This window comes from Myodes glareolus, chromosome 18 (genome assembly GCF_982192425.1).
Source record: "Myodes glareolus chromosome 18, mMyoGla1.1, whole genome shotgun sequence".
Classification (NCBI taxonomy): Eukaryota; Metazoa; Chordata; class Mammalia; order Rodentia; family Cricetidae; genus Myodes; species Myodes glareolus.
In genome coordinates this window covers 60,648,249-60,673,968 of record NC_142043.1, presented here as the reverse complement: position 1 = coordinate 60,673,968, position 25,720 = coordinate 60,648,249, and the positions used below count along the sequence as shown (strand labels likewise).

General features: G+C 48.1%; 1 protein-coding gene across 2 annotated transcripts; it reads left to right on the top strand.

Annotated features, from left to right (window-relative positions):
- Positions 1 to 340: 340 nt before the first annotated feature.
- Positions 341 to 25,720, top strand: Smarcb1 (SWI/SNF related BAF chromatin remodeling complex subunit B1). 2 transcript variants are annotated; one of them, XM_048451464.3, is made up of 9 exons: positions 341 to 635; positions 4,764 to 4,875; positions 6,514 to 6,643; positions 11,684 to 11,821; positions 13,417 to 13,544; positions 16,742 to 16,908; positions 18,201 to 18,391; positions 24,952 to 25,083; positions 25,401 to 25,720. In XM_048451464.3, exons 1-9 carry the CDS (start codon positions 543 to 545, stop codon positions 25,438 to 25,440), a joined length of 1,131 nt encoding a protein of 376 aa, XP_048307421.1. In that variant the 5' UTR covers positions 341 to 542; the 3' UTR covers positions 25,441 to 25,720. The 2 variants fall into 2 exon arrangements, with proteins under 2 accessions (XP_048307421.1, XP_048307420.1); XM_048451463.3 differs by having other exon boundaries at positions 4,764 to 4,902.

The following is a 25,720-nucleotide window of genomic DNA, read 5'->3' as shown; positions in this document are numbered from 1 at the left end:
AGCACAGACAGCTGTTCCTAGAGCACTTTCGGGTGGAGAACCTGATGTGCCAGCCTGGGGTCGCCATGCCCACCCAGACTCCCTCAGGCTTTGAGATGGAACGGTCCTTCTCTCTGTGTTACGTCTCATTTCTTTTCTTCACTCTCGGGCGGAGTGCCAGCCCCGGCCGTGAGACTAGGAAAGCCACCGCCTGAGTCAGGGCCTCAGTGGCTATTTATATCGCTGAGAAGTTTTCCTCCGTACCAGACGTGGGAGGTGCGAAAAGAGCTCGGTTTCCTTTAAGGGCCCGCGGGAACGCGCTCGGCCTTGTGTTGCGCGGGCGGCGGCGCGCACGTTAGCGTCAACCCCGTGCGCATGCGCACGGAAGGTGGCCTGCTCGTCGTTGCTGTGGCGGCTAAGGAACCCAGTAGTCGTTCGAGCGCTCGCCCGGCCTATTCTTCACCTCTGGGCCTCCGTCCCCTTCGGTCCAGCGCACCTCGGCCCCGCCCCAGCCCACCGGATTCTTTCCAGCTCGATCCCGGCTGCCGGTTTCCCCCGCCGCCATGATGATGATGGCGTTGAGCAAGACCTTCGGGCAGAAGCCCGTCAAGTTCCAGCTGGAGGACGACGGCGAGTTCTACATGATCGGCTCTGAGGTAGCCCGCGGCGCGTTCTCGGCTTCCCGCAGGGCAGCGGCTTGCCGGCTCGAGCCCGGAGCGGGCCTGTGTTTCCCGTGTGCGCGCCTCCATTCATCGCGGAGGCGGGCGCGTGCTCGCGGCTGGGGCGTGGCCTGGTAGGCGTGGCCGGGCCCTGAGCCTGCTGGACCCTTTTGGGTTTACTTTACAAAGCACCTAACATCGTTCATACCCTAAGCATCTGCCCTAGCTTGGGGTGCCCAGCCGTTACACTCCAGGCAGATGCGAAAAGGATGCTCGGGAAGCCCCTGGGCACTTGAAGGTGGAGGTGCAGTACTGCTCTTGAACGCTTTGGCAACTCTTGTGCACCCCGCTGCCGTGGTCTTAAAATGTCTAGTTGTAAGCATGGGACTTAGGAAGGCCTCCCCACCTTTTCGTTTTCTTGCCTTTGAGGTGGGCCGTGGAAGCGTTATGGTCTTTATTATCTGTAGAAAGTGGTTGGAGAAGGACGTTTGCTTTTGGACCGATGAGGTCCTGAGGCCAGAAACACCACGCTTTGGTTGTCTGTGAGGTGATTTTGAGTTTTTATAGGGGAGAAATTTGAAGGGTCACTAACCTATAACTAGAAGAGACAGCCTCTGTTGAATCAGATGGACAAGTTTTCTTAGGAAAACCCTTCGGACCAGCCATTTTTTTGTTTTTGTTTTTACATGGATGTCTCAAACTAGCCTTCTTCTATCTAAGGGCAATCACCACTTAGTTTATGTGTCCTCCCCCTTCCCTTTTGGAGGCAATGTCTCACTGTGTAACCCTGGCTAGCCTTGAACTCCGAAAAATCCGCCAGGCCTCTGACTTCCAAGTTCTGGGATCAATAGTAGCATGTGTACAACGCCCAACTTAGGTTCTTCTTTTTCAAAAAAAAAGAAAAAAAAAAAAGATCTGGATGGCCAGGCAGTGGGGTGCACCTTTAATCGGAGCACTCGGGATAGAAGCAGAGGGTGTGTGAGTCCAGCCTGACCTACATAGCGAGACCCTGTCTAAAAAGATATGGGCATATCTGATGTGCTAACGTCAGTAGTGGACGGATAAGGCGAGTGAGGAGGTAAGTGCTCTCCACCCTGGAGAGCTGGATAAAGCCATTTCAGATGCCCACAGTTCTCTCCTGGTGGCCGTTTTCAGTGTCATATAGGCCAGTTCATTAGTTGCGTGGTTGGGTTTTGGTTGCTTTCTAGGTTTTTGTTTTGTTTTCGACAGCTTAGTGCTGCATGATGAATAAAACCCCAGAGCAGACCGAGGCTTTCAGGACCCCTCAAGGTTTTTTTTTTTTTTTTTTTTAGTAATTTTATTAAATTATAAAAAGTTTCCATTTACGCCCCTCCTCCCAACGCCCTCCCACTCCCCCCCTCCCTCTCCTCCTCCCTCTTTGTCCCCAAGGGAAGTCAGGGTCTCCTGCCCTGTGGGAAGTCCAAGTTCCTCCCCCCTCCCTCCAGGTCCAGGAAGGTGAGCATCCAAACAGACTGGATCCCAAAAATCCAGTATATGCAGAGGAAACCAGTCCCCATGTCATTGTCAATGGCTTCTCAGTAAGACTGCAGGCCAGCCACATTCAGAAAATCCGGCCACATTCAGAGAATCTGGTTGGATCACATGCTCGTTCAGTCACGGTTCATCTGGCCTTGGTAAACTCTCATTAGATCCGACCCCTTGTATCAGTGGGTGATAGTATCCCTCGCAGTCCTTCGTCATTTTCTTCCTCCTTTTGCTCCTCGTTTGGATCTTGGGGGGCTCAGTTCGGTGCTCCAACGCGGGCCTCCCCCTCAAGGTTCTTGACGTAGCTGTGTCAGGTAATGGGACCAGTGTCGTCAGAAGCATCGACTGAAGAGTTTCCATTCTCCCTAAAGAAAACGTGGGGACTGCGGTGACATGGTCGCACTGTCATTTCAGTGCTGCGGAGCCACAAGGCTCTGCTGGGGACGTGCGAGCCGTGCCTGTCCGTCGTCTACCACAGCCAGAGTCCCGGCTAGCCAGTAACCATTTGCTCAGTTGCAGGGTATGTAAGGCAGTTGAGTTTCAGCATTCGAAACAGAACAGCTTGTCGAAAGGCAGCTTTACCTGACCTAACGTGTGAAAGGGTGAACCTAGCCTTACCTCTAAGTGGGAGGTGCTAGTTTTGAAAAGAAAATTCTGGTGGAGCAATGAGAATACAGCTGGTCAGATGGGGAAAACCCTCGGGAGGCTAAGTGACAACCTGCTCTTTTTCCCTCTCTCCCTCTCCATCCCTCACCTTCTCTCTTTTTTCTCATGCTTGGAATTGAACCTAGAGCTTTGTGCTAAACACTTGCTCTTCCACTGAACTCTCTTCCTGGCTGGTTCCATTTTTCTCATGTATAAATACATGGCTATTTGAGGTCATCATTATAGCATGTTTTCGGTTTTAGAGAGCTAACCACAACCTTTTTTCAGCCTGTTTACTCTTGGCCTTTCCAGTTGAATGAGAATAATTACCCTGAGACCAAAACGGATAGGGTTTTGACTCTTTGGGGCCTGGCTTTGGTTTGGGGACTTGCTTCGGATCGTAGAGTGCTTTCTGTAGTCCCTGTGGCAGTGTTGTCTAGATGATGGCCCTTGGCCCCTTCCTTTTAGAAAATGACTGCAGCGTCCAGACAGATGGGCCAGGATCAGCAGCACCAGCAGCGTCTCTAACGTCTGTGAAGCTGTGGGAGGGCATCTGCAGTGTGTGACTGTCACCGCCACTCTCCCATGTGCCACACAAGTCACAGAACTTTGAAGAAATGAATGCTCACATCCAGAGTCTTTGCTTTGTATTCCAGAGAGGCAAAGACTGACGTGGGAAAAGCCAAGCTGTCTAGCTTTAGTATCCTAAGCTCTGAAGGGACCTTAGGAAGGCTTTGTGCTACAGACCCCCGGCAGGACCCTCACAGTAGCCAGGGGAAAACATTACCAACTTCTTTTTAAAAATTAATAAAAACCGTACTTTTACCTTTGGATGGTAATGAGCCACAGACCAGATAGCAACAAGGAGTCTTTGGTGTTCTGTGTAGAGACTGTTTGGCGCTGGGCTCAGCAGCTCTGGCTAGTCTCAATCTCTCCTGGAAGAAAAGTAATGACTTCTCTTAATAAACATGCACTATAACAGGTAGAGAACATGAAAAAAAAATAGTAGAAGTGATCCTCTCTAGAACAGAATTCGGACTGGAAGGCCTGGCAATGGTGATACACACCTTTAATCCCACACTTAGGAAGCAGAGGCAGGCCTATAGCAGTGAGTTCAAGGCCAGCCTGGTCTACATAGCTAGTTCCATACCAGCCAAGGCTACTTACTGAAACTCTTATCTCAGAAGAAAAAAAAAATCAAGAGTTGTTAAATATTTGGCTGGGGAGTAAAGAGGCCCAAGTTTTGCACAAAGAGCCAGCCAGCACCTTGCACTGTATCCCCTGGTTATCCCCTCATGTGACTCTGCAGGCATCATTTATGACAAGTCAGTGAGACCATGGGTCCTCATAACAATCACAGGACTAGCTTTTCGTGAAGGCTGTCCTCACAGTATTGCTACAAACAACAAACTGAAACTCTTGCTTGGGGGAAGAAGTGATTTATATGATAGTCCGGGATTACTAATATAGTGCTTGTTAGACTCTAGAAAATTCTTTGGAGTCTCTGGTTTGAGTTTTGTTACTAAACAAAGCAACACAAGCAGCGGGACAAATTATCTTGCATCTGTCTAAAATTAAAGGCATTTTGGTGTTTATTGCCTTGTAAAAATATCAAAGTCTGCGTCTTAAGATGAAAGGAGGTCACTGGAGTCTTAGATTTCAGAAAAGTGCCAAAAAAATCTTTAGTCCAGATCAAAATCACAAGCTTCTTACTGAGGTCTGGGATTCTCCCAATTAGACATCTGGTCAGGCCTCGTGGAACTTGGTTCTGATGTCAGGATACACAGATTCCTGCCAGATGTGCACTGCTCTTGAACCCTTGATGTCAGCAGAACGTGTTTATGACTGCTGACGGGCTGGCGTCTGCAGGCCTTGTAGCTCTTGCTTGATCCAGCAAACCTTCCATGCCTGAGCCCTTCGGCATGGCGGTGGGTGCTCTGACCCTCATAATGAGCCTTCTTGCTTTACCCATAGGTGGGAAACTACCTCCGTATGTTCCGAGGTTCTCTGTACAAGAGATACCCCTCACTGTGGAGGCGACTAGCCACTGTGGAAGAGAGGAAGAAAATAGTTGCATCGTCACATGGTAAAAAAACAAAACCTAACACTAAGGGTGCGTCTTCACGAGGGTTTGTAAACCTGTTTCAAAACCACTCGCTTATGTCATGAAGATAAAACGTTTTCACTCCAGTGTCTTCATTGCAGCCTGACCTTAGTTCACTAGGGAGCATCCTACCGATGCTCCCAGTAGGGACAGGCCACCCTGCCAGTGCACACGTGATCCAGGTGAGAGTGGCTCAGGGAGTCTTTGGTGCTCCACTGTTGTGTGTTCCTGGCAGGGCCAGCGGGTGTGTGAGGGGCCGGGGCCAGGGCAGTAGCAGGTGCTGTGAAGACATGTTGGTCTCAAAACGTTTTAGGAATGCTGTGATTTGCTACCATTTGCTGAGAGTGTGTTGCCGTAGTCATCCTTCCTGCAGCCCTAGTAGCAGACGGTGGCCCCAGCCCTCACTTTCCTCTGGGGCTTTCACCGCTTCCCTCCCAGAGCACATTTATCCTGTAATCCGTCATCCTGGCAACCAGTGTGCTAAGCTCATGTGCATGTACCCATTCCATGTGGCCTGCCCTGTGCCTGGGGCTTGCTAGGTGAGCCACCTGTGCTAGTGAAACTAGTGTAAGCTCTGGGCTGTGGCAACTCTGTGCAGAGTGAAGATGCTCTTCGTACGTTATGGGGCCTCCAGCAGGACCCTTTGGGTATGGGTGCAACGTGCTATTTGGCAGGTAGCAAAACTGCTTCCTGCTTAGCAGAGGCACCCTGTAGAGAGCTGCCCTGGGCCTGGGTGCGTGTGCACGTGCATGCATGCGTGCTCACTAGCTCTTCGTAGTCTGTCTTTTCTGTAGGTGCTAATGTAGTTTTGTCTGTTGTGTATGTTGGGGATTCTTTTAATGCAGGAGCCAGAGCTGCCTTTTATCTACTACTGAAAGATATCCACTGTTACCTGAAAGAGTTTCCTTTGTGTGCCCTCTGCCACAAGTGGAGCACAGTCTCTAGCATGGTGGCTTTCTAGCTGTGCCTGCCCTTCCTTGAGTTCCCATGAAGTCTTAGTGGTCTTTCTGCCGTGTGCCTTCCTTCCCTATAACCAAGTGAGTCTTCAGTGAGACTAAGGAAGTCCTGCAGATCAGTAACAGCTTTTGAGAAAGGTTCCTAGAAGAGCTGGGGTCACGCGGTATGAAGTTCTGTCTTGTTTTCCAGACAGCACATCTGGCCTCACTCAGAGACGGTAACATTGCTGGTGTGAAACAGTTCTTTCCAACTCTCTGGGCTCTTGTTTTAAAAGAAAAGGATTCATCTTTCATTCTGTCTACTACCTTGCTTTGTGTTGGATCATGGTGGTGTCAGACCTCTTCCCACTGGGGTGTTATTCTGAAGCCTTCCTGGCAGCCACTAAGCCGCAGCTACCCCAAACATCTCTGCCTCCTGAGCTAGTGCTCTTAGAGGCAAATTCGTCCAAATCCATCCCACCGGAGGCTTTCTCCACTGAGGTGTCTAGGTAAAGCCTCAGTCCAGATTGCCCTTTTGGAAGAGGCTAGCACTCGGCAGTAGTAAGTTTTGACACCTTGCTTTCCCCACCTCCTGCATGTGAGGACCTCGTGTGCTGTTTGAAGTTGGTTGGCTGCTTGTCCTCACTGCTGCGGGGTGACCACAGTGGGGTCTCTTTGCTCACAGATCATGGATACACCACCCTCGCCACCAGTGTGACGCTGCTGAAAGCCTCAGAGGTAGAAGAGATTCTGGATGGCAACGATGAGAAGTACAAGGCTGTGTCCATCAGCACGGAGCCCCCTACCTACCTCAGGTACGCTTCCTGACTTCCTGACCTTCGGGATCCAGGGACATGCGGTAGGCGGGGTTTCTGATACTGAAGAACGATTCAAGTGAAATTGAACTGGGTCTCTGAGTTTCCTCTGTGTCTTTGGAATTCCTAAGAAACATAGGCCAAGTCTTGAATTTTAGAATTGTCTCAAACTGGGACTCATCTGCTCCCCCACCAAAAAGTGACTCAGATAACTCCCGAAAGAAACAGTAGATTGGAATACACACAGGCAGAACTTTGAAAGGATGTTTTCTTTCTGAGACAGGGTGTCATGTAGCCCAGTCTGGTCTTAAACTTCCTGTATAGCTAAGTTGGTGTTAGACTTACAGTACTCCTGCCTCCACCTCCTGGATACTCAGATTATTGTAGTGCTGGGGCTGGGGCCCAGGGCTTCTTTGTGCAGAGTAGGCAAGCACTCTACCAACTGAACTGTACCCTCAGGTCGAAACAATTCCTTTTTTTTTTGAGTTGGGTTTCTCTGTGTAGCTTTCGCTGTCCTAGAACTCACTCCATATACCAGACTGGCCTTGAGATCAGAGACCCTCTGCCTCTCCCTCACTAGTGCTAGGATTGAAGGCATGCACCACCACTACCCAGCCAGACATTTTTTTAATTAATTTTTTTTTTTTTGAGACAAGGTTTCTCTGTGGAGCCCTGGTTGTCCTGGAACTCACTTTGTAGATCAGGCTGGCACCGAACTCAGAGATCTGCCTACCTCTGCTTCCGGAGTTGTAATTTTAAAGAGCTCCATGCGAGAGAAAGACTCCTTGCGAAAGAGTTCACATGGAGGGGTTTTTATTAGGGGACAGGGAACCTAAAAAGAGGGAAGGGGAGCGGAGAAGACCAGCCTCTGGGAACGGGAGCAGCAGAAAAGAAGGTAGGTGGGGGGGGGGGGGTGGACAGCAGAGAGACAAGCAGAGAAACAGAGAAAAGAGCAAAGACAGAAAGAGAGAAGGGAGGTGGGCAGGGTCCTTTTAAAAGGGAGCGTAGTGCATGTGCACAGAAGGTGCTCTTGTAGCTACAGCTGAGGACGTAGCTTGTCAGGACCCTAAGCACAGGCCAGTACAGATGCCTGAGTACTAACAGTTTTCTTTCTTTCTTTCCGTTTTTTGAGACAGGGTTTCTCTGTATATCTTTGGAGCCTGTGTTTTGGAACTCACTCTGTAGACCAGGCAGGCCTCAAACTTACAGAGATCTTCCTGCCTCTGCCTCCCTAGTACTTGGCATGCACCACTTCTGCCCGGCTCTAACGGTTATTTCTTAAGAATAACTTTTTAAAGGTGGATTGTTGTAGTGTTGGAGAGATCATGCATGTGTAGCATGGCGTGCATGTGGAGGTCGGGGGACAGCTTTGTAGCGTCGATTCCCTCCATGTTTACGTGTGTTCAGATCAGCGTACTCGCAGCACAAGTGCCTGTCTGTACCCACTGAGCTATCTTCCCAGCCTATAGCAGAACTTTTATGAAAGTAATCGTGGCAACAAAATGACAAGTAGTTAAAAATTTACTGTGTTTATGTAGTGTCTACTCATCTAGACTTAAAAGTGAACTGGAAACTCCATAGGTTTGGCGAGGGGGGCAGTGGTGCTAGAGGTTGAACCCATGACTCCTTGAGCTGTATCTGCCCCTGAGCTACACCCCAGACCGTAGTGTACAGATAGCTAGAAGTACAAGAGGCATATATACAAACACAGGAAGAATGTTTGCCTTCTGTAATCTTGTTCTCTTGGGGGTGGAGTGGAGAATGGAGCCTGGGGCCTCTTTGCTAAAGCATGTTCTACTCCTGAGCTGCATCACCAGTCACTCATGTCATTTTAAAAATTCAAAGCTTAAAAGAAACGGCTAATCAGTGTGGCTACACCCATAATCCCAGAGCTTTGAGTCTGAAGTCGGGAGGATCGCTATTTAAAGGCCTGCCTGGGCTACATAGTAAGACCTTATCAAAAAACGGAGAGAGGAAAGAAACGGAGGTTAATGGCCAAAACCCAGAGAGTAGTAAGGGAGGAAGGTGTTGTGTAGAGTGGTGTGGCTGTGAAAAATCATTTCCTTCGGATTTTTCTTCATCTTTCTCATTAGATTACTTTTCTGGTCCCCAGAGCCCCCAGAGAGGGTGGCATGCATCCAGGCTGGTGGGTGCTGTAGACGTGTGCTCAGCAGATTCTTGTGTTCCCAGGGGATGTGGTAAGAACATAAGGATAACTAGGCCTTCCCAGGAAGTCACAGAGGGAAATTATGTACATCTGGATGACACTTTTATGTTTGCACATGTCCGCTGGGAACCCTTTACACAGTGGTAAACAGTTTCTTGATTGTGTCATATGAGGACCAGCTGAGGGAGTGGACTCCTTGGAAGCCAAAACAGCAGGGATAGGGGTGTCCAGAGTTTGAAGTAAGCAGCTACACTGCTCAGTCAGCCTGACATTGGGCCTGGCAACCTACCTGCCCTGTCACTGGATAGTTTGTCCCCTCTTAGGATTCTTGGGAAGTTCTTTTAGTGAGAGCAGGTAGAGATAGGGCAGGATTTGAGGGTAAAGGGGTGGGGTCGGCACAGAAGATGTAAATAGTGAAGACCTGCAGTTTCCAGAGAACAAGCCCAGCTGTACTAGAATTGTCCAGAAGGTGCAGAGACGACCAGCCCTCTCCAGAGGGCTCACTTATCTGAGTGGGGCTTAGGAATTTGCTACTTAAAATTTCACACTCTCATGAACCGATTGTCCACAGAGGCTGAGATGGAAACTGGTCCTGCTATCCCAGCTCTTGAGCCCTGTGCAAACTGTGCCCAGTGCTGGGCTGTGGTCCAGGTCTCAAAGGTGAAAACAGACGTTAAGGTCGGAGCCAGGCTTGCAGTGCTGCAGACTTCGTATGGCCTGGCCAAACTCGGCCAAACCCGGCACTGTGCTTCATTCCCTTCCCCAGCCCTTGCCCAGAAGGTGCTCCCGGACCTTTGCGTTAAAGGTATTAAGTGGCCCTGGTGGGTTTTTTCTTCTGAATAAAGGTTACAGTTAAATACTGTGCCCCCAAAGACAAAGTCCTGGACCTTTCTTAGAAAGTGCTGTTGGCCTCACTTTGAACTCTAGTGGATAATTCCTGCAGGAGCAGTGAGTGCAGTGGTGGGCTGTGAAGATGAGGGTTCTAGTGTCATTGTTGCTGCTGTGATAAAATACCCTGACAGAAGGCAACTCAGAAGAAGGACAGAGAGTTTATTTGGCTTACAATTCAGGTATTATTCACCATTGAACAATGGTGTCAGGGAGAGCCTCAAACAGCCGGTCACTTCACTGCCGTAGTCAAGGGCGAAGAGAAACATGTACTCCTCCTGCCTGCTTGCATCACTAACTTGGTTTTTATCCTTTCTTTCTTCTTTTTTATTATTACTTTTTAAAATATTTATTTATTTATTTATTGAGGCAGGGTTTTACTCTGTGGCCCTGGCTTTATCTCCCTCTGCCTCCCAAGAGCTAGGATTAAAGGTGTGTACCACTACCCCCAGCTCAGCTAACTTCTTCATTCTTCAGACAGTTTAGGATGCCAAGCCCAGGGAATGGTGCTGCCCACAATGGACTGGGTCTTCCCATGTCAACTAACAGTCAAGACCATTCCCTACAAAATGCCCACAGGCCAGCCTGGGTAGGTTCCTCATTGAAACTCCCCCCTTGTGCTTCTAGGTTGCATCAAATAGACAGTTAAAGCTCACTAGCATGTGGGCAGCACCCTGTGACTCCCCTGTCTAATCATGGTCTTCTTAGGGGAGACAAATAAGCACTGTGGAACCTCGGGGTCCTCCATTGTCTAACTCCCAGTGGATCTGATCCTCAGTGTGAAATAGCTTTGGGAATTTTCCCAATAGGAAGAGTAACTTGGTGTTTGGAAAAAGAGAGAGTTTTTCATGTTGTGTGGGTAAGTTGACTATCTCCAGTGCTATTTCCTAGAATATATTTATCAATCCATTTTCCTCACAGCTATAATTCTGAGTTTAGAGACTTGTCAGTGCATTTTAGAATGGCTAGCACATCTAAAATCTAAACTAGCCAGATTTGTAGTCCCAGCTCCTCAGAAGGCTTAATTTGAACCCAGGAAGTCAGGGCCAGCCAAGGCAACATATCAAGACATCGCCTAAGAAATCAATCACATTAATCCCTTTTGGGCATTTAGGGTCTCTTAGCCAGCAGCTGGACAAAGAACTCGAGAAGCTCTAATTGGAGCCCGTCACTAGGACACAGTATCTTACTCCTGCTGCCCCTGGCTTTGTCTTGACAGCATTGCCATCTTTTGAGGCTGGAGCAGGGAGGGAATTAGAGTAGCCAGTTTGGCCCAGTCATATCAAGTCTCCTTTGCTGTAGATCTTTGACCATTGAACCCTGATTCAGCATCTGACTCCTCTTTCCAGGGAGTTCTGGAAAGTTTGTCTTATTCTCCTTTCCCTAATCAGGGATGTACTTCTGTGTAAGCCATGTCTAGCATGTGGTGCAGTGCATCGTGGCCATGGTAGGGGCCAACGTGTGCCTGGCTATCTGATAACCTCTCTTTGTTGGTTTGTCTGCCTTATTTTCCTGTTTTTTCGTGATAAGGTTTCTCTGTAGCTTTGGAGCCTGTCCTGGAACTCATTCTGTAGACCAGGCTGGCCTTGAACTCAGAGAGATCCATATGCCTCTGCCTCCCAAGTGCTGGGATTAAAGGACTGCACTACCACTGTTCAGTTTATTTGTCTAGTTTTGAGACTGGGTCTTACTGTGTAACTCCTGGAACTCAAAAGAGATCCACCTGCCTCTCCCTCCTGAGTGCTGGGATTAAAGGCTGCACTACTATGCCCTGCCCTGTATCTAATACTTTTCCGCCCTTCTTCTCATGTAGGTACCTCTAGGTGCCAAGAGGAGTCCCACAGTGTAAGAAATGCCCAGATGCCCTCCACAGGAACTTGGAGCGTGCCAGGGGCATAGTAGTGCCCATGAGCATGAGTAGAGTCCGAGGGAGCAGAACCTGACTCCTGGTCAGAAGGGGTTAATCTCTCTCTGTGTCTCTCCAGGGAACAGAAGGCCAAGAGGAACAGCCAGTGGGTACCCACCCTGCCCAACAGCTCCCACCATCTGGACGCTGTGCCATGTTCCACCACCATCAACAGGAACCGCATGGGTCGGGACAAGAAGAGAACCTTCCCCTTGTGGTGAGTGAGTGCTGCAGTGCTTGGCCTCTGCACCGAGCTCCCCTTCATCCTTGGTGTACTTTAGTGTCCCTTCCAGAAAGGCGCTGGTCCGTGACCTGTGTTTTCACAGGTGCTTCCTGCCTCGGGTACTCTTCTCCTACTTCCAAGACTTCATCTTGGCTTTCCCATCCTCCATGACTCCCTGCTCTGTTCTCTCACGTTTTGCCCCTCTCCTAGCACCTCAGTGGGACACAGTTCCTAGACCTTTCCCTACTGTATGGTTCATCTAATGCCCACAGCCAGTCTCAGGTGTTTCAGGTGCTGTTCACGTGACTCCCACTCTGTCGGTTCTCTGTGGCTGCTGACACAAAGTATTGTAGTGGCTTACAACAGGCAGATTTATTCTCCCAGTTCTAGAAGTCAGGAGTCTGAAAGAGGTTCATGGGCCAAAATTAAGGTGTACGCAGGGCATTGCTCCCGTCAGAGGGTTGTTAAGCTTTGACCTATGGCCTTAGTATTTTTCCACCCCTCGTCTGAGATGTTTGCTGAGTCTTAAGGAGAAGGGGGTAGTTTTTGTTATTTTGAGACTGTCTAACTCTGTGTCCCACAATGACCTCAGACTCCTGACAATTCTGCCTCAGCTTCCCAAGTGCTGGGATTATGTAGGAGGAGGCCACTAGTTTGTCCCAGCCGCCCAGAACCAAAATAATCACACAGGAATTATATGAATTAAAATACTGCTTGGCCCATTAGCTCTAGCTCCTTATTGGCTGACTCATATTAATTTAACCCATTTTTATTAATCTGTATATTGCCATGTGGCAGTGGCTTACTGACAAAGATTCGGCATGTCTGACTCTGGCGGCTCCATGACGCCTCTCTGTCTCTGCCTTCTTCCTCCCAGCGTTCCGTTAAGTTTTCCCTACCTACCTAAGTTCTGTCCTAGCAACAGGCCAAGGCAGTTTCTTTGTTCATTAATGGTAATCATAGTACACAGAGGGACTCCCACATCAGGATTACAGTCATGAGCTACTAGGCCCTGCTAGCATGTGTAGGTTTTCTTCTTTCTAGGGCAGCAGCTTCCTGGCTCTTCCCGATGCATTCATGAAGCGCACTGCCCCATGTTTCAGACCTTTACCATAGACATGTTCGAGCTTGTCGTTTTACTCATCTGCAGTCCTGTTAGACCAGCCTCTACCTCAGTTTAAAATGGCGATCCTGCCTCCACAAATCTCAGAATGAGACTGAAACTGAAAACTGTCTCTTTCCATCTTATATTCCTCTCTAGTGCTGGGATTAAGGGCGTGCACCACTACTGCCTGGTTTCTATGGCAAACTCAAGTGGCTACTGGGATTAAAGGTGTGTGTCAGCTGGGCATTGGTGGTGCACACCTTTAATCCCAGCACTCGGGAGGCAAAGGCAAAAAAAAAAAGTGTGTGTTATTGCTCGGGAGGCAAAGGCAAAAAAAAAAAGTGTGTGTTATTGCTGCCTGATCTGTAAGGCTGGCCAGTGTGGCTGTTTGACTTTTCTGATCCTCAGACAAGGTTTATTTATTAAAATACAAATGAGATGCCACTACAGGAGCCCTTACTGCCAGCTGCGGTTTCCCTTGCAGCTTTGATGACCATGATCCAGCTGTGATCCATGAGAATGCATCTCAGCCTGAGGTGCTGGTGCCCATCCGGTTGGACATGGAGATCGATGGGCAGAAGCTACGTGATGCCTTTACCTGGAACATGAATGGTAGGTGGATAGTCAGCTTTGCCTGGGCTTTATATGAAAATGGCCCACTTTCCAATCAGCTGCCTGTCAGGCAGATTCTCTACTTGACATTTGAAGCTTTGTGGCGTGGTCCTTAAGGCTGCAAACTCTGGGTTCACTCTGGGTCTGCCACTCCACACCATTCCCGTGGATTGGGTATGCACCTTAGTTGGCTTTCTTTTGCTATAACAGGATACCCAAACATGGACAATTTATAAGTAAATATAGAGAGTTAACTCTGGTGTGTGTACCTGAAAACTGGGAAGTTCAAGGTTCAGCTGCTAAGTAAGGTTCTCTTCTGTCGAGGCCTCACGCTGCTTCAGCTCATGGCAAAGAGTAGAAGTGACGTTATTTAGGGGAACATTAGTGACCGTCTGCCTTCGCAGCAGTGAGACCGACACAAGAGTGGACACTCACTCATCAGAAAAGGCCTTGCCTGGCTGCTCTACCTTAAGCTACCAGTTTTCAAGAAATGGGCGCTACCTTATGCTTCCAACTGTCAATAAATAATGTGTGGTTGTGATGACTTTAATGGCTGACTTGATCTGCTTAGCAACATAGAATGTAGATAGAAAAAAATATCAGCATGGAATAAACAGAGGTGGAGGGAGGAGAAGGGATCAAAAACACTTAGGGTATTTGAAAAAGTCGTGGAGAAACATTATTTTATGTTTGAGGTAGTGACCCATATCCTTACTCTCTGCACTGGGAGGCAGAGGCAGGTAGATCTCTGTGATTTTGAGGTCAACCTGGTCTACATAGTGAGTTCCAAGACAGGGCTACAGAGAAACCCTGTCTCAAAAAATTTTTTAAAAAAAATGCATTTCTAAAATCAATTACTGTGTCATATACCCGTCATCCTGGGACTTGGGAAGTAAAGCAAGAGGATCACACGATCATGATCAGCCTAGGCTCTAACCAAAAATAAATAAATAAATAAATAAATAAATAAATAAATAAGCACAACACAAAAACGAAACATAAACACTAGCCATGAGAATAATATGTGAATTTCAGGTTCTACCTTCCTCCTGTGAGACGGTTAGCTCTGGAGTAGCGCTGTGTATCAGATGTCCTGCATATCAAATACTGACACTGCAATTCATAACAGTAGCAAAATTAGAGTTATGAAGTATCTACGAAGGTAATTTTTTGGTTGGGAGTCACTACAACATAAAGAGCTGTATTAAAGGGTGCAGCATCCGCAACATTAGGACGGTTGAAAGCCACTGCTCTGCGGGGTTGGCATGGCAAGTAGGTGTAGTTCCCGTGCTCAGACCCAGCCCAGTGCCTTCCCACAGCTCCCCTTCTGCTTTGTCTCTACTGTCGCCAGGCCACATGTGTGCTCTCATGCGTCTCCCTCAGAGATGCAGATGCTGTTGAATGGAGGGAAGTTGGTCCTTTGACAAAATGATGCTGGAACAGTTAATATACGAAGTTAATAAACTTTGACCTAATCTTACACCTAATACTTAACTCTAGAATCACAGACCTAATGTATATAAAACACAAAATCATGAAACTTGTTGGGGAAAGTGTAAGAGAAAGTCTTGGATATTTAGGGCTAGACAGAGAATCCCTCGACACCAGCAGTACAGTCTAGAGCAGAAAATACCAAAACTTGGACCTTTCAAAACTTGGCTCTTCAAAAGACCTTATCAGAAGGGTGAAAAGACAGCCAGAATGTAGAGGTGCATGCCTCTAATCCCAGCACCCAGATGGCAGAAGCAGGCTGATCTCTGAGCTACAATCTACAGAGCAAGTTACAGGCCAGCTAGGTAGGCTATAAGGAAACCCTGTCTCAAAAAGAAAAAGAGCAGGGAATGGAATATGATCAAGGTACTTTACAGTATTTGTATGAAATTTTGAAAGAACAAATTGTGGAAACTCAAAAAAAACCCCAACAATTCAAATAAGGACATGGGTTAGAGAGGTGACTCAGAAGTTAAGAGCACTGGCTGCTCTTCTAGAGGACCCAGGTTCAAACTCACAATGGTCTATAACTCCTTTTCAAGGGAATCCCATGCCTTCTGGTCTCTATAAGCAGCAGGCATATAAGTGGTACACAGACATGTATGCAGACAAAACAACCACACACATAAATAAATCTAGAAAAGTACTCTAGAATGGGGACAGAAGACACGAAGATACACAGATGGGAATAAACTTTGGAAAGGTGTCTACTTTATCAGCCATTTAAGATGTGCAGATTAAAACTAGTGAGAGCAGTAGTGAGGAGGTGGACAAAGTGAGTCCCTCACACTGCTGGAAATATGAATGTCTAACCTGCACTGAGAAACGGCAAAACCTAAACATGTGACTGCTGGATGAGTGAGCAGCTGAGTGTGAGGTGTGTGTCCCAGAGAAGTTTACACAGAAACCTGCATGTGAATGTGCAGCAGCTTTGTGCATCGGAGCCAGAAACTAGACACCTAGATGCCCTTCAGTGGGTAAATACTTAAATAAAATGTGACCCCCTCCTGAAGAATGCTAATGTAAAAATAAGATCCTGCGTGGATCTCTGAAGATTTTCTTGTTGATTGGTTGGTTGGTTACTTTTTTTGTTGTTTTTGTTTTTGAGACAGAATGGCTCAAACTGGCTGGCTTGGAACTCACTATGTAGACCAGGATAGCCTCGAAATCATAGCAATCCATCTGTGTCTGCCTCCCATCTGCTGGGGTTAAAGATGTGCACCACATGGTTAGCTTCTCTGAAGAATGTTTCCTACTAGAAAAGAGTTACTCCCAGGGTTACATAAGGTCTGGTTCCAATGCTTCAAGTGCTCAAATCATAGAAGCAGATATCCCAGATGAGGAGGAGGAGGCAAGAAGGTGTGACTGCAAATGAACAGTAGAGGGATCCTTGTATTGGTGGACATGTCCTGGATCTGGACTGCCCAGGTTTGGTTCTGAGAGCACACTCTGCTTTCATAGGCTGTGAGCCACGGGAAGACTCCCCAGGGGCAGATGTCTGCAGGATGTGGGCTGGAAGGGAAAGGCTGCTTCCTCCTCTGCCACTCTGAGTGTCTGGGAAGGCCAGGTCCAGTTGCCCAGTCATCCCCATCAGCCTGAGGGGAGGCTGACAAAGAAGGAAGAGATTGGAGAAGCCAGGACAGGTGTGAGCACCATAAGTTGAAGCACTAAAAATAGGTTGGCATGTTTGCATTTTCTGATTTCAGAGAAGCTCATGACCCCTGAGATGTTTTCAGAAATCCTCTGTGATGACCTGGACTTGAATCCGCTGACTTTTGTGCCAGCTATCGCCTCCGCCATTAGGCAGCAGATTGAGTCTTACCCCACAGACAGCATCCTGGAGGACCAATCTGACCAGCGCGTCATCATCAAGGTAAGTGCAAAATGGACCCAGCCCTCGCTGGAAGTCGGTCAGGGCTCCTTGATGGGGTGCGGTTTCTGGGAAGGCCTCTTTCAGAGACAACCTGACTGTGTCCTCAGGAGAGGGGGGGCTGAGTTTTCAAGGAAAGTGTCACGTTGTGGGTAGGGCAGCTGAGCCAGTCCCAGAGTTAGAAGGTGAAAGCAGCTGGTGACAGGGTAGGAAAACCCACGGTGACGTGTGTGACATCAATGTAATGTTCTTGTGCTGGGCCAGAAACAAACCCGTCTGTATTCCTGCTTTCAGCTCTTTGGTGTTGATGCTCACAAGGTGACATTGCCAGGTCACTCAGCCATCCTTTAATAGTGTGACGACCTGCCAGACTTGCACAGCAGCTGTTCCGGTTTACATTCCCACCAGCAGTGCACAAAGCTGCAGTATCTCCCTGTAGTCACCAAAAGTTGTTATTAGCTCCCTCCCACTCCCCCTCTCTCCTTTCCTTCATTCCTCCCTTACTTCCTATTTTAATAATAGTTATCCTAATAGGTGCAAAATATCTTACTGTGCTGAATTTTTTAACTTTATTTATTTTGTTTTATTATTACTTTTTTGTTGTTGTTTTTGGTTTTTCAAGGAACAGTTTCTCTGTGTAGCCCTGGCTGTCCTGGAACTCACTCTGTACACCAGGCTGGCCTCGAACTCAGAGATCCACCTGTCTCTGCCTTCTGAGTGCTGGGATTGAAGGTGTGTGCCACCACTGCCCAGCATTTTTAGCTTTATTATTAGTTTGTGTGCTGTGATGCATGTGTCTCTCTGTGCTGAATTTTTTTTTCTTCACTGTTATTAGTATGTTTGTGCCCTGGTGAATGGAGGTCAGAGGACAGCTCTGGAGCTGGTGTCTGGGAATAAGCATATCTCTCTAAGGGGTTAGGAGTAGATAGGGCAGGTATACCTGGGGCTACTTGGCAAGATGACTGTAATCAGGGACAGTAGGTACAGACAATGACTAAAACAGACTCAGGGATAATATCTGAAGAGTGGCATGTAATCTGAGCCCTATGTGGCCTGCATAACTGCATAAAGATTGATTGCCACAGATGTAAAGGACAAAGAAGACGGTGAGATCAGGTGCCCAGAACCTCAGTGTCTAGTGACAACCTGGGAGGTATGTGAGGCCAGCCTTGACTCTTAGTTCCTGAGTCATGGGCAGAATTCACTGCAACCTGGCATTTGAGAATGGCTTTCTCCCCACCCTCCTCACGCATTCCTGGGTTGCCCTCACTTGTGCTTATTGGTTCTGGCCACAGCTGAACATCCATGTGGGAAACATCTCCCTGGTGGACCAGTTTGAATGGGACATGTCAGAGAAGGAGAACTCCCCAGAGAAGTTTGCCCTGAAGCTGTGTTCGGAGCTGGGTTTGGGCGGGGAGTTTGTCACCACCATTGCATACAGCATCCGCGGACAGCTGAGCTGGCACCAGAAGACCTACGCCTTCAGGTAAGGTAACCTCCCCTCTGGTCTCACATTTTTGTCTACTTTCTTGCCTACATTGGAAGAAGACTTCACTGGGAACTGGAATGCTTAGCAAAAACAAGAAGAAAGGGCTTTTGGCAAAGACATGGCAATTCAGGGAGTTTGTTAGTCACTTTTGGACTCAGCTAGGTTTGCCAGATATCCAAAGAATCAGCTTCGTTGAGGCTTTGTGTCCATATGAGCAAGAGAAAAGGGGCTGGAGAGAGGTAGCTTCAGCCCCACAGGGATCCACCGCTCTCTGAGCAGCAGGAATAATTGGTATACAAGCATGCAGCCAAACACATAAGAGGTATACAGACATGCATGCAGGCAGAATGCCCAAACACATAAACTAATAAGAATGTTTGGAGACGGAAGGGCATGAGCCCTTGTGTGCTAAGCAGGCACATGAGTTGTTGCTGCCACTCCTCCAGTAGCTCACTGGCCGTCGGCTTTGTTTTCTCGTTTTGCTGTCTGTCCCACGCCTCACCATTCCTCCAGGAAGGCTACTCATGGGTGCCGCCAAGGTGTCCACTCACCCTGTGTGAAGCCAAGGCCAGCAGGCCTCAGAGCCAGTGTAGGGCAGTTTTGTTCCCTTGAGTAAATCTGAGGTCCTGTGATGCCCGGTAACATGGTACAGGTCCTGGGCGTGATACAGACACAGAGGCCCCATCCACAATAGTTGAGTGGGAACCTAGTTTGAAACTGTATACAGCTGACCGCTGGCTGCTTCGAGCAGCAGCAGGTGTGGCCTTCACAGTGCTGTGTGGCAGCAAGTGCTATGGTCATGGCTTGAGAGATGTAACTTCTTGAGGCTCATGATAGCTCCTGCTGACATCATTTTCTTCTGTTGCCAACACTTAGCAGCATTTACATTATCAGACCCCAGGTGGCTTCCACTTGATAAATTACTGAGCACCTGCAGTTCTTCTGTGACACCCCCCCGCCCCCGCCCCGAGCTGAAGTCATGAGCTGTGTTAGATAAAGACTAAGGGATCATTGTGTGAGTTCTCAGGTGAGGCCAGGAAGGGCCTGACTCTGCTGTGGTCCTTAGTTCTGAGTTCAGATTTCAAATCCTTGGTGATAAAAATGTAGGGCCACCCTGGTAGGTATTTGAGCAAATAAATGTCCCTTCCACTGGGACTTGCCTGGATCCCTGGAATATGTCCCAAGTGTTGTTTTCGGGATTAGAAAGGGCCTGAGGCGCTCTCAATACCTGTCCTGTGTCTTGTACCATCTGGGCAGCTGGGATGCTACCCACACTACAAGAGATCTAGCAATGACAATCTAGCTGAGAATCAGAGTATAAAAATCCAGAGGACGGGAGCAGCCGGAACTCCTGATGCTTCTTGCATTCTGAGCACAGCATCACTGCGCCCCGTGGCTATGTGGAACCAGGGATTTCTTAACCACTTACCACAAGAGAATGATTGTTGTCCCTACTGTACTTGCAGAGCCTCCTTGTAGGAGCCCTGGCCTGGTTTCTGTCATGTATAGAATGTGACAAGCATTGAGTTCCATGACCCCTTAAAACAAGTTTTAAGTCCTAAACCTCTGTCACTTCATGTTGGAAGCACATAAATTCCTTCCAGCCAGTCTGCCATTCTCTGCATGTCCATGTCCCATCTCCTTCCGTCCCCATCCCATGGTCCCTGGTCTCTGGTTGTGTTCACAGAGTAGGAGAGAGCTGCTGGTCACAGGCACATGTGTGAGCACGACCGTGATGCCAGCCAGCATTAGAAGACCTGATAAAACCAGGGCAGGAACAAGAAGCATGGGGAGAGGGGTGACAGACTGGTTAGGGGCTCCAGGCTCCTAGAGTGCAGAACTGAATTAGAGAAACACAAACATCTCAGAACCAGAATGAGGACAGAAGGGCTATGACAAGGACTGTAGGGACGGCTCGGTGGTTAAGAGGACCCAGAGTGATTGCCAGCTCCCACAGGGTGACTCACAACCATCTGTAACTTGTTTCAAGGGATCTGGCGCCCTCTTCTGGTCTCTGTGTGCACCTGATACACATACATAAATGGAGGCATACTCAAAATTTCAATAAAGCAGACAAAAAAAATAATTTTTTTAAGAGGGGCTATGACAAATATGGGGAAGTGGGTTTGATGAGGAATGGAGCTAGGTTAGGCACCAGGGAGCTTGCTGCTCTTAGGAGAAATGCCTACAGCAAAATTACCAATAACTTTTCCTGAGCCAGTCCCTGTGCTCCAAAGCCAGGGGCCAGTGAACAGCATTCTGTCTGGCACAGGAAAAAGATGTCTGGCTGCCAGTGTGCTTTGACTCCTCACATACCCAGTGACTAGGGGTGAGCACAGAGCCTAAGGTGAAGCTGACTGGGTGAGCTCTGGCTGAGGCAGGAGGAGCAGAGCAGATGTTCGGATGACCCTCTCCAAGTCACTGTGTCTGCCCCCTGGGGCTGCTTATACCTGCAGCCCTGCCAGGATTGTGTGCTCAGTCAGAGGGCTTGGCAGCTGAGCCTAAATGAGGGACAAACATGCTTCTCTGCTGGTGTAGCATCAGCAGTTAGGTAGGGGAACTGCTAGAACTGCTGGTTAGGGTCTAATTAGGTGTGCACGCTTGTTAGATGTACACCATAGTGGGAAGGTGTCCTAGTAGAACCCCGCCAGCCAGCTCAGCCTAGGTTTTATTTTTATAACAACCCATTGAGAGACAATTCACACTACATCACTTGTTTTACCTTAAAAATTTTTTAATTTTTGCTTTACTGGAGATTGAACCTAAGGCTGTCCTGGAACATGCTTGTAGACTAGGGTGGTCTCGAACTCAGAGATCTGTTTCTGCCTCCTAAGTCCTAAGATAAAGGTCTGGTGTCTTTTTACTTTTTGATTTTGAGGTAAGCTCACACTGAGTGAACTCTGGCTGTGAACTCATTCCGTAGCTCAGGCAGGTCTTGAACTTCTGATCTTTATATTTTACCTTTCTTCCAAATGATGGAATTATAGGTCTGAGTCATCATGCCTTCTTATGAGTGTTTGGTTTGATTGGTTTTCATTCTGTGGAGCTAGGGTCCAGCCACAAAGCCCAGCTGGCACTGTACAGCCTTATGATGACTAGTTTCATAGAATGATGTGTTATCAGAGCTCCAGTCTTATAGCTGAATAATATTCCATTGGTTAAATATATACATTCAATGTATCCGTTCTGCTGTGGGTTGTTTCTACCTTTTGACTATGGTAAATAATTGCTAAGGACATTTGTGTGTTTTGTGTTTAAACACTCTTGTCAGTTCTCCTGGCTCTCCACCCAGTAGCAGTATTTTGTATTAACTTTTGTTTTGTTGTTTTATTGGGACAGGATCTTACTTTGTAGCTCAGGGTAGCCTCTAGTATAGAATTCATGGCAGTGCTTCTGACCCAGCCTTCTGCGAGCCTGGATTATATGATCTGCTGTCACAGCTGGCATCTGAGGAGCTGCTGAGTTGTTTTTATGGTGACTGCAGCATCCTAGAGAACCACCAGCGGTGTGGGTACAGGCTTTGCTCCCTGGCCAGGGCTTGTCTTACCATGCTGACTGTAGCTATCCTGGTGAGTGTTAAGTGATTATAGGCTAGAGTTGTGTTTCCTGGTGAGTATCTTTTCATTGATTGGTCCTTTGTGTGTATGTGTGTAGCTCTTTGAAAATGTCTTGTTCAGGTCATTTACTTCACCCCAGTTTATTTTGGAGGGGTATGTGCACATGTGTGAGGTCAGAGGACAAATTTAGGAATCAGTTCTTTCCACCATGCAGGAACTCAGGTCCTCATACTGAGCCTTCTCACTAGCCTGTATTTTAACTGGCTCTTCTTTACTTGTTTGAAAGAGTTTCTATATAGTCTGGGCACACATTCCTTAGTAGGTATGATTTGTAAATATCTTCCCCATCTTCTGAGTTGCCTTTTCACTTTTTTGATAGTGTCCTTTGCAGTACAAAAATTGTTATTTTGATGAAATAAAATAACAGTCCAGTTCATCTGGTTTTTTTAGTTGGTTGCTACACACACACACACACATTCCAGTACACATTTGTGTGTTTGTGTCACTTTTAAGACAGCATTGCCTAACTGGGCAGTAGTGGCACACGCCTTTAATCCCAGCATTCTGGAGGCAGAGGCAGGTGGATCTCTGTGAGTTCGAGACCAGCCTGGTCTACAAGAGTTAGTTCCAGGACAGGCTCAAAGCTACAGAGAAACCTTGTCTCAAAAAAAAAAACAAAACAAACAAACAAAAAAAATGCGGATCTCTAATCATGCTCTAAGGGGCATGGCGGCTGTGGCTTGTAAACCTAAGGGTGAATGTAGAATTTGGTCCTCTTTCCCCCCTGTTAAGTGGCCTTAGGCAGGTCATTTCTTTCTTGTGTCCCCGTTCTGTTCTTTATGGAGAGGGGATGGTAACAACTTTTCAGCTTGCCTGTACATCAAGAAAACAAAGTCTTACATCTAGGTCTGACATGGTGGCACACACCTTTAATCCCAGCATTTGAGAGGTAGAAGCAGGTAGCTCTCTTGAGTTTGAGGTCAGCCTGGTCTATACATTGAGTTCTAGGACAATCAAGACTACACAGAGAGACCCTGTCTTAAAAAACAACCACCACCACTTTACATCAGAAATAAACTCAAGTACCCTCCACTAGCATCAGTCTCTCCTCTCACCGTTGCTTTCTAGCAGCCCTTGCATGGGATCAGTGTGGTTGGAGAATGTCCAGGCTCCTTCCTGGCCTCAGAGTTGATGAGTAGGGATCCCCTTGGAATAATGGATGCTGGCTCAGACTTGGGACTCAGGGCAGCAGCTCTGCTTGCATGTCTCACAAAGCTGAGGCAGCTGGTTTTGGCTCTGTGCCCATCCCTCCATGGTCAGCTCTAGTAGTTATAGTTTTGAACAAATCCATGGTGTGCCAGAGTCAAGGAGGTAAACAAAAGGACTCTGGGCCTCTTTGCCAGCTCTTCTTTAAACTCAGAGAAAAACATGTTTTGATTCCTTCTGCCTGGGTTTGGCGCCTTTCAAATCTGCCCTCCCAAGGGAGCCGATCTGGAGATGAGGATGAGTCTGCTGGGCTGTTCCTGGATTTCCAAATGAAGCTGCTGAGAAGAGGCCGGCCCTGGGACCACAGGGTGGGGGCTGACTGGTCTCTGGCCTCTTAAGTCACCAGCAGGAGTTTGGGCTTCCAGGTTCTGTGGGGCCTGTGAGTATAGATGTCAGCTGAGCTTCGGTAGTAAGTCAGACCTGTGTCTGCCAAGGAGCCAGCTTTACCCATACTCTGGCCTTGATCCAGGCTAAAAGTCCCTGAAATCTTTATGCCAAGAATTGGCCCTAGCCCAGCCTTTCTCAACTGCCAGGTTTGGCCTGTGCTGGCTTGGTGCATTGATGAAGAATTGCCACTCTGTTATCAAGTCTGATTTGCTTTTGTGAAGTCCACTGTCCCTGAAGCCCAAAAGAGGCCATGTAAGGACCTGTCTGGCTTGGAAGAGGCCTCTGCAATGAATGTTGGCTGTTTTAATGTTAAGCCTCCCAACAGTAAACTCAGCTCCCATATTTTAGACAGACCAAAACAGCCCAGTCAGCTGTGTTTATCCCATTTTCATCTGCCCAGTATGATTTGGGTGCTGTCGTCTCCTTTTCCAGAGTTAGAAGGTGCTGCAGGACAGCGGGTGGGCACACCTGATGAGGACTGAGTAGAGTAGGGAGGCCAGTGTGATGGGTAGAGGAGAGGACCTGCTTAGAGCCTTGCTGTGACACATTGGGTACCTCCTTAGCTTCCTTACCAGCTTGGAAACCAAGGTGCGGAGCATAGCCACCCCTATCGCCCCAGTACTTGTGCCCTCGCAGCCTTCATCCCATTTGTTCCCACCATTGTACACATTTGGCAAGAGGCTTGAACAGATGGCTCCTCCCACTTTAGGGTGGAGTCCAGGTGGTCTCTAAGGAGCTCTAAACCTGGCTCAGTTCTCTGCCAACGAGATGCCTGTCTCAAAGCAATTAGACTGGTGATAGATGTATAAAGAACAGTTGAGAGCAGGCCAGCCCAGTGGCCTTCGTGAGGAGGTCTGGCCTCTGGAGAAGTCCTTTTACAACTCTACCGTACCCTTCCCTTTGGTGTTCCTGGTATTTCCTTGATCAGTGGGTCTTGGTGGGTACTGGCCCTGGGCAGTGTTGGGTAGACAGGTCTGGCTATAGTCTTTATCAGTCATCTGTACCCGAGACACTATTTTGTCCAAAGAAACCACCTCCATAGCCAGCAGCTCCCCCAGTTCTTACGAGAAGACTCAGCTTTGAAGGGAGGCTGTCTAGGCTGTTGGTAGTACTGTTTCTGTTGGACACATCCTGGCATCAGCTTGAGGCTCAGTGACAAAAGTCATCCCTCAGCTGCCCATCAGCATTGCTGTGGGGAAGAGCTAGGACAAGGAAGTGGACCTTCCTGCTGTGCCCTGGCCATCTGCTAAGGGATGGCAGGGTAGAAAGCAGTGGTTTCTGGGGGACTTCCAAGCTGCCATTCTGTTAACTAGTGCTTGTTATCTCTCTGTGTTTCTCTTCCCTCAGTGAGAACCCACTTCCTACAGTCGAGATTGCCATCCGAAATACTGGAGATGCTGACCAGTGGTGCCCTCTACTGGAGACATTGACGGATGCAGAGATGGAGAAGAAGATCCGGGATCAAGACCGGAACACAAGGTACACCACAGGCACCTATCTTCCCTGGCAGAGGCAGGGAATATCTCCCCAGGAACCTAGTTTTAAGAGGAAGTTTCTGTGGGTATCAGGCCCCAGGGTACATTTCCTTAAGAGAACAACATCCCTTAGCAGGTCTCAGCATTTCTATAGAGATAACCAGGGCTTGTGCAGCAGACTGGCAAGGTCAAGAAAAGGCTGGAGACTATTCCTGCTAGATGGGCCCCATACCTAGCTACTTTAGAAAAATAACAAACCTAGGAGGGTGGCCACCCAGAGCTGTGACCAGCCCCAGCTGACCACCTGTTCTTCTACTTCAGGCGAATGAGGCGTCTCGCCAACACTGCCCCCGCCTGGTGATGAAGTCATCATTCATGCTCAGCTTCCACAGAGCATCTCAGAAGACTGCCTTTCCTTCCTCTGTGGTAAGGACAGAGGCAAAGGGACAGCTGGTACCATCCTGAGGAATGGGGTAGGGCCTCCCAGGTGCCTTCCTTCAGCACACATTCCATTTGCTAAGCTCCAGCACTGTCCCTCAAAGTCTAGTCAGGAAGCAGCCTCTTTTGGGTTGTGTTTTGTTTTTGTATAGGAGCCTCAGACAGGGCTAGTAACACTTTTTAAATAAAAAGTAATAAATTCA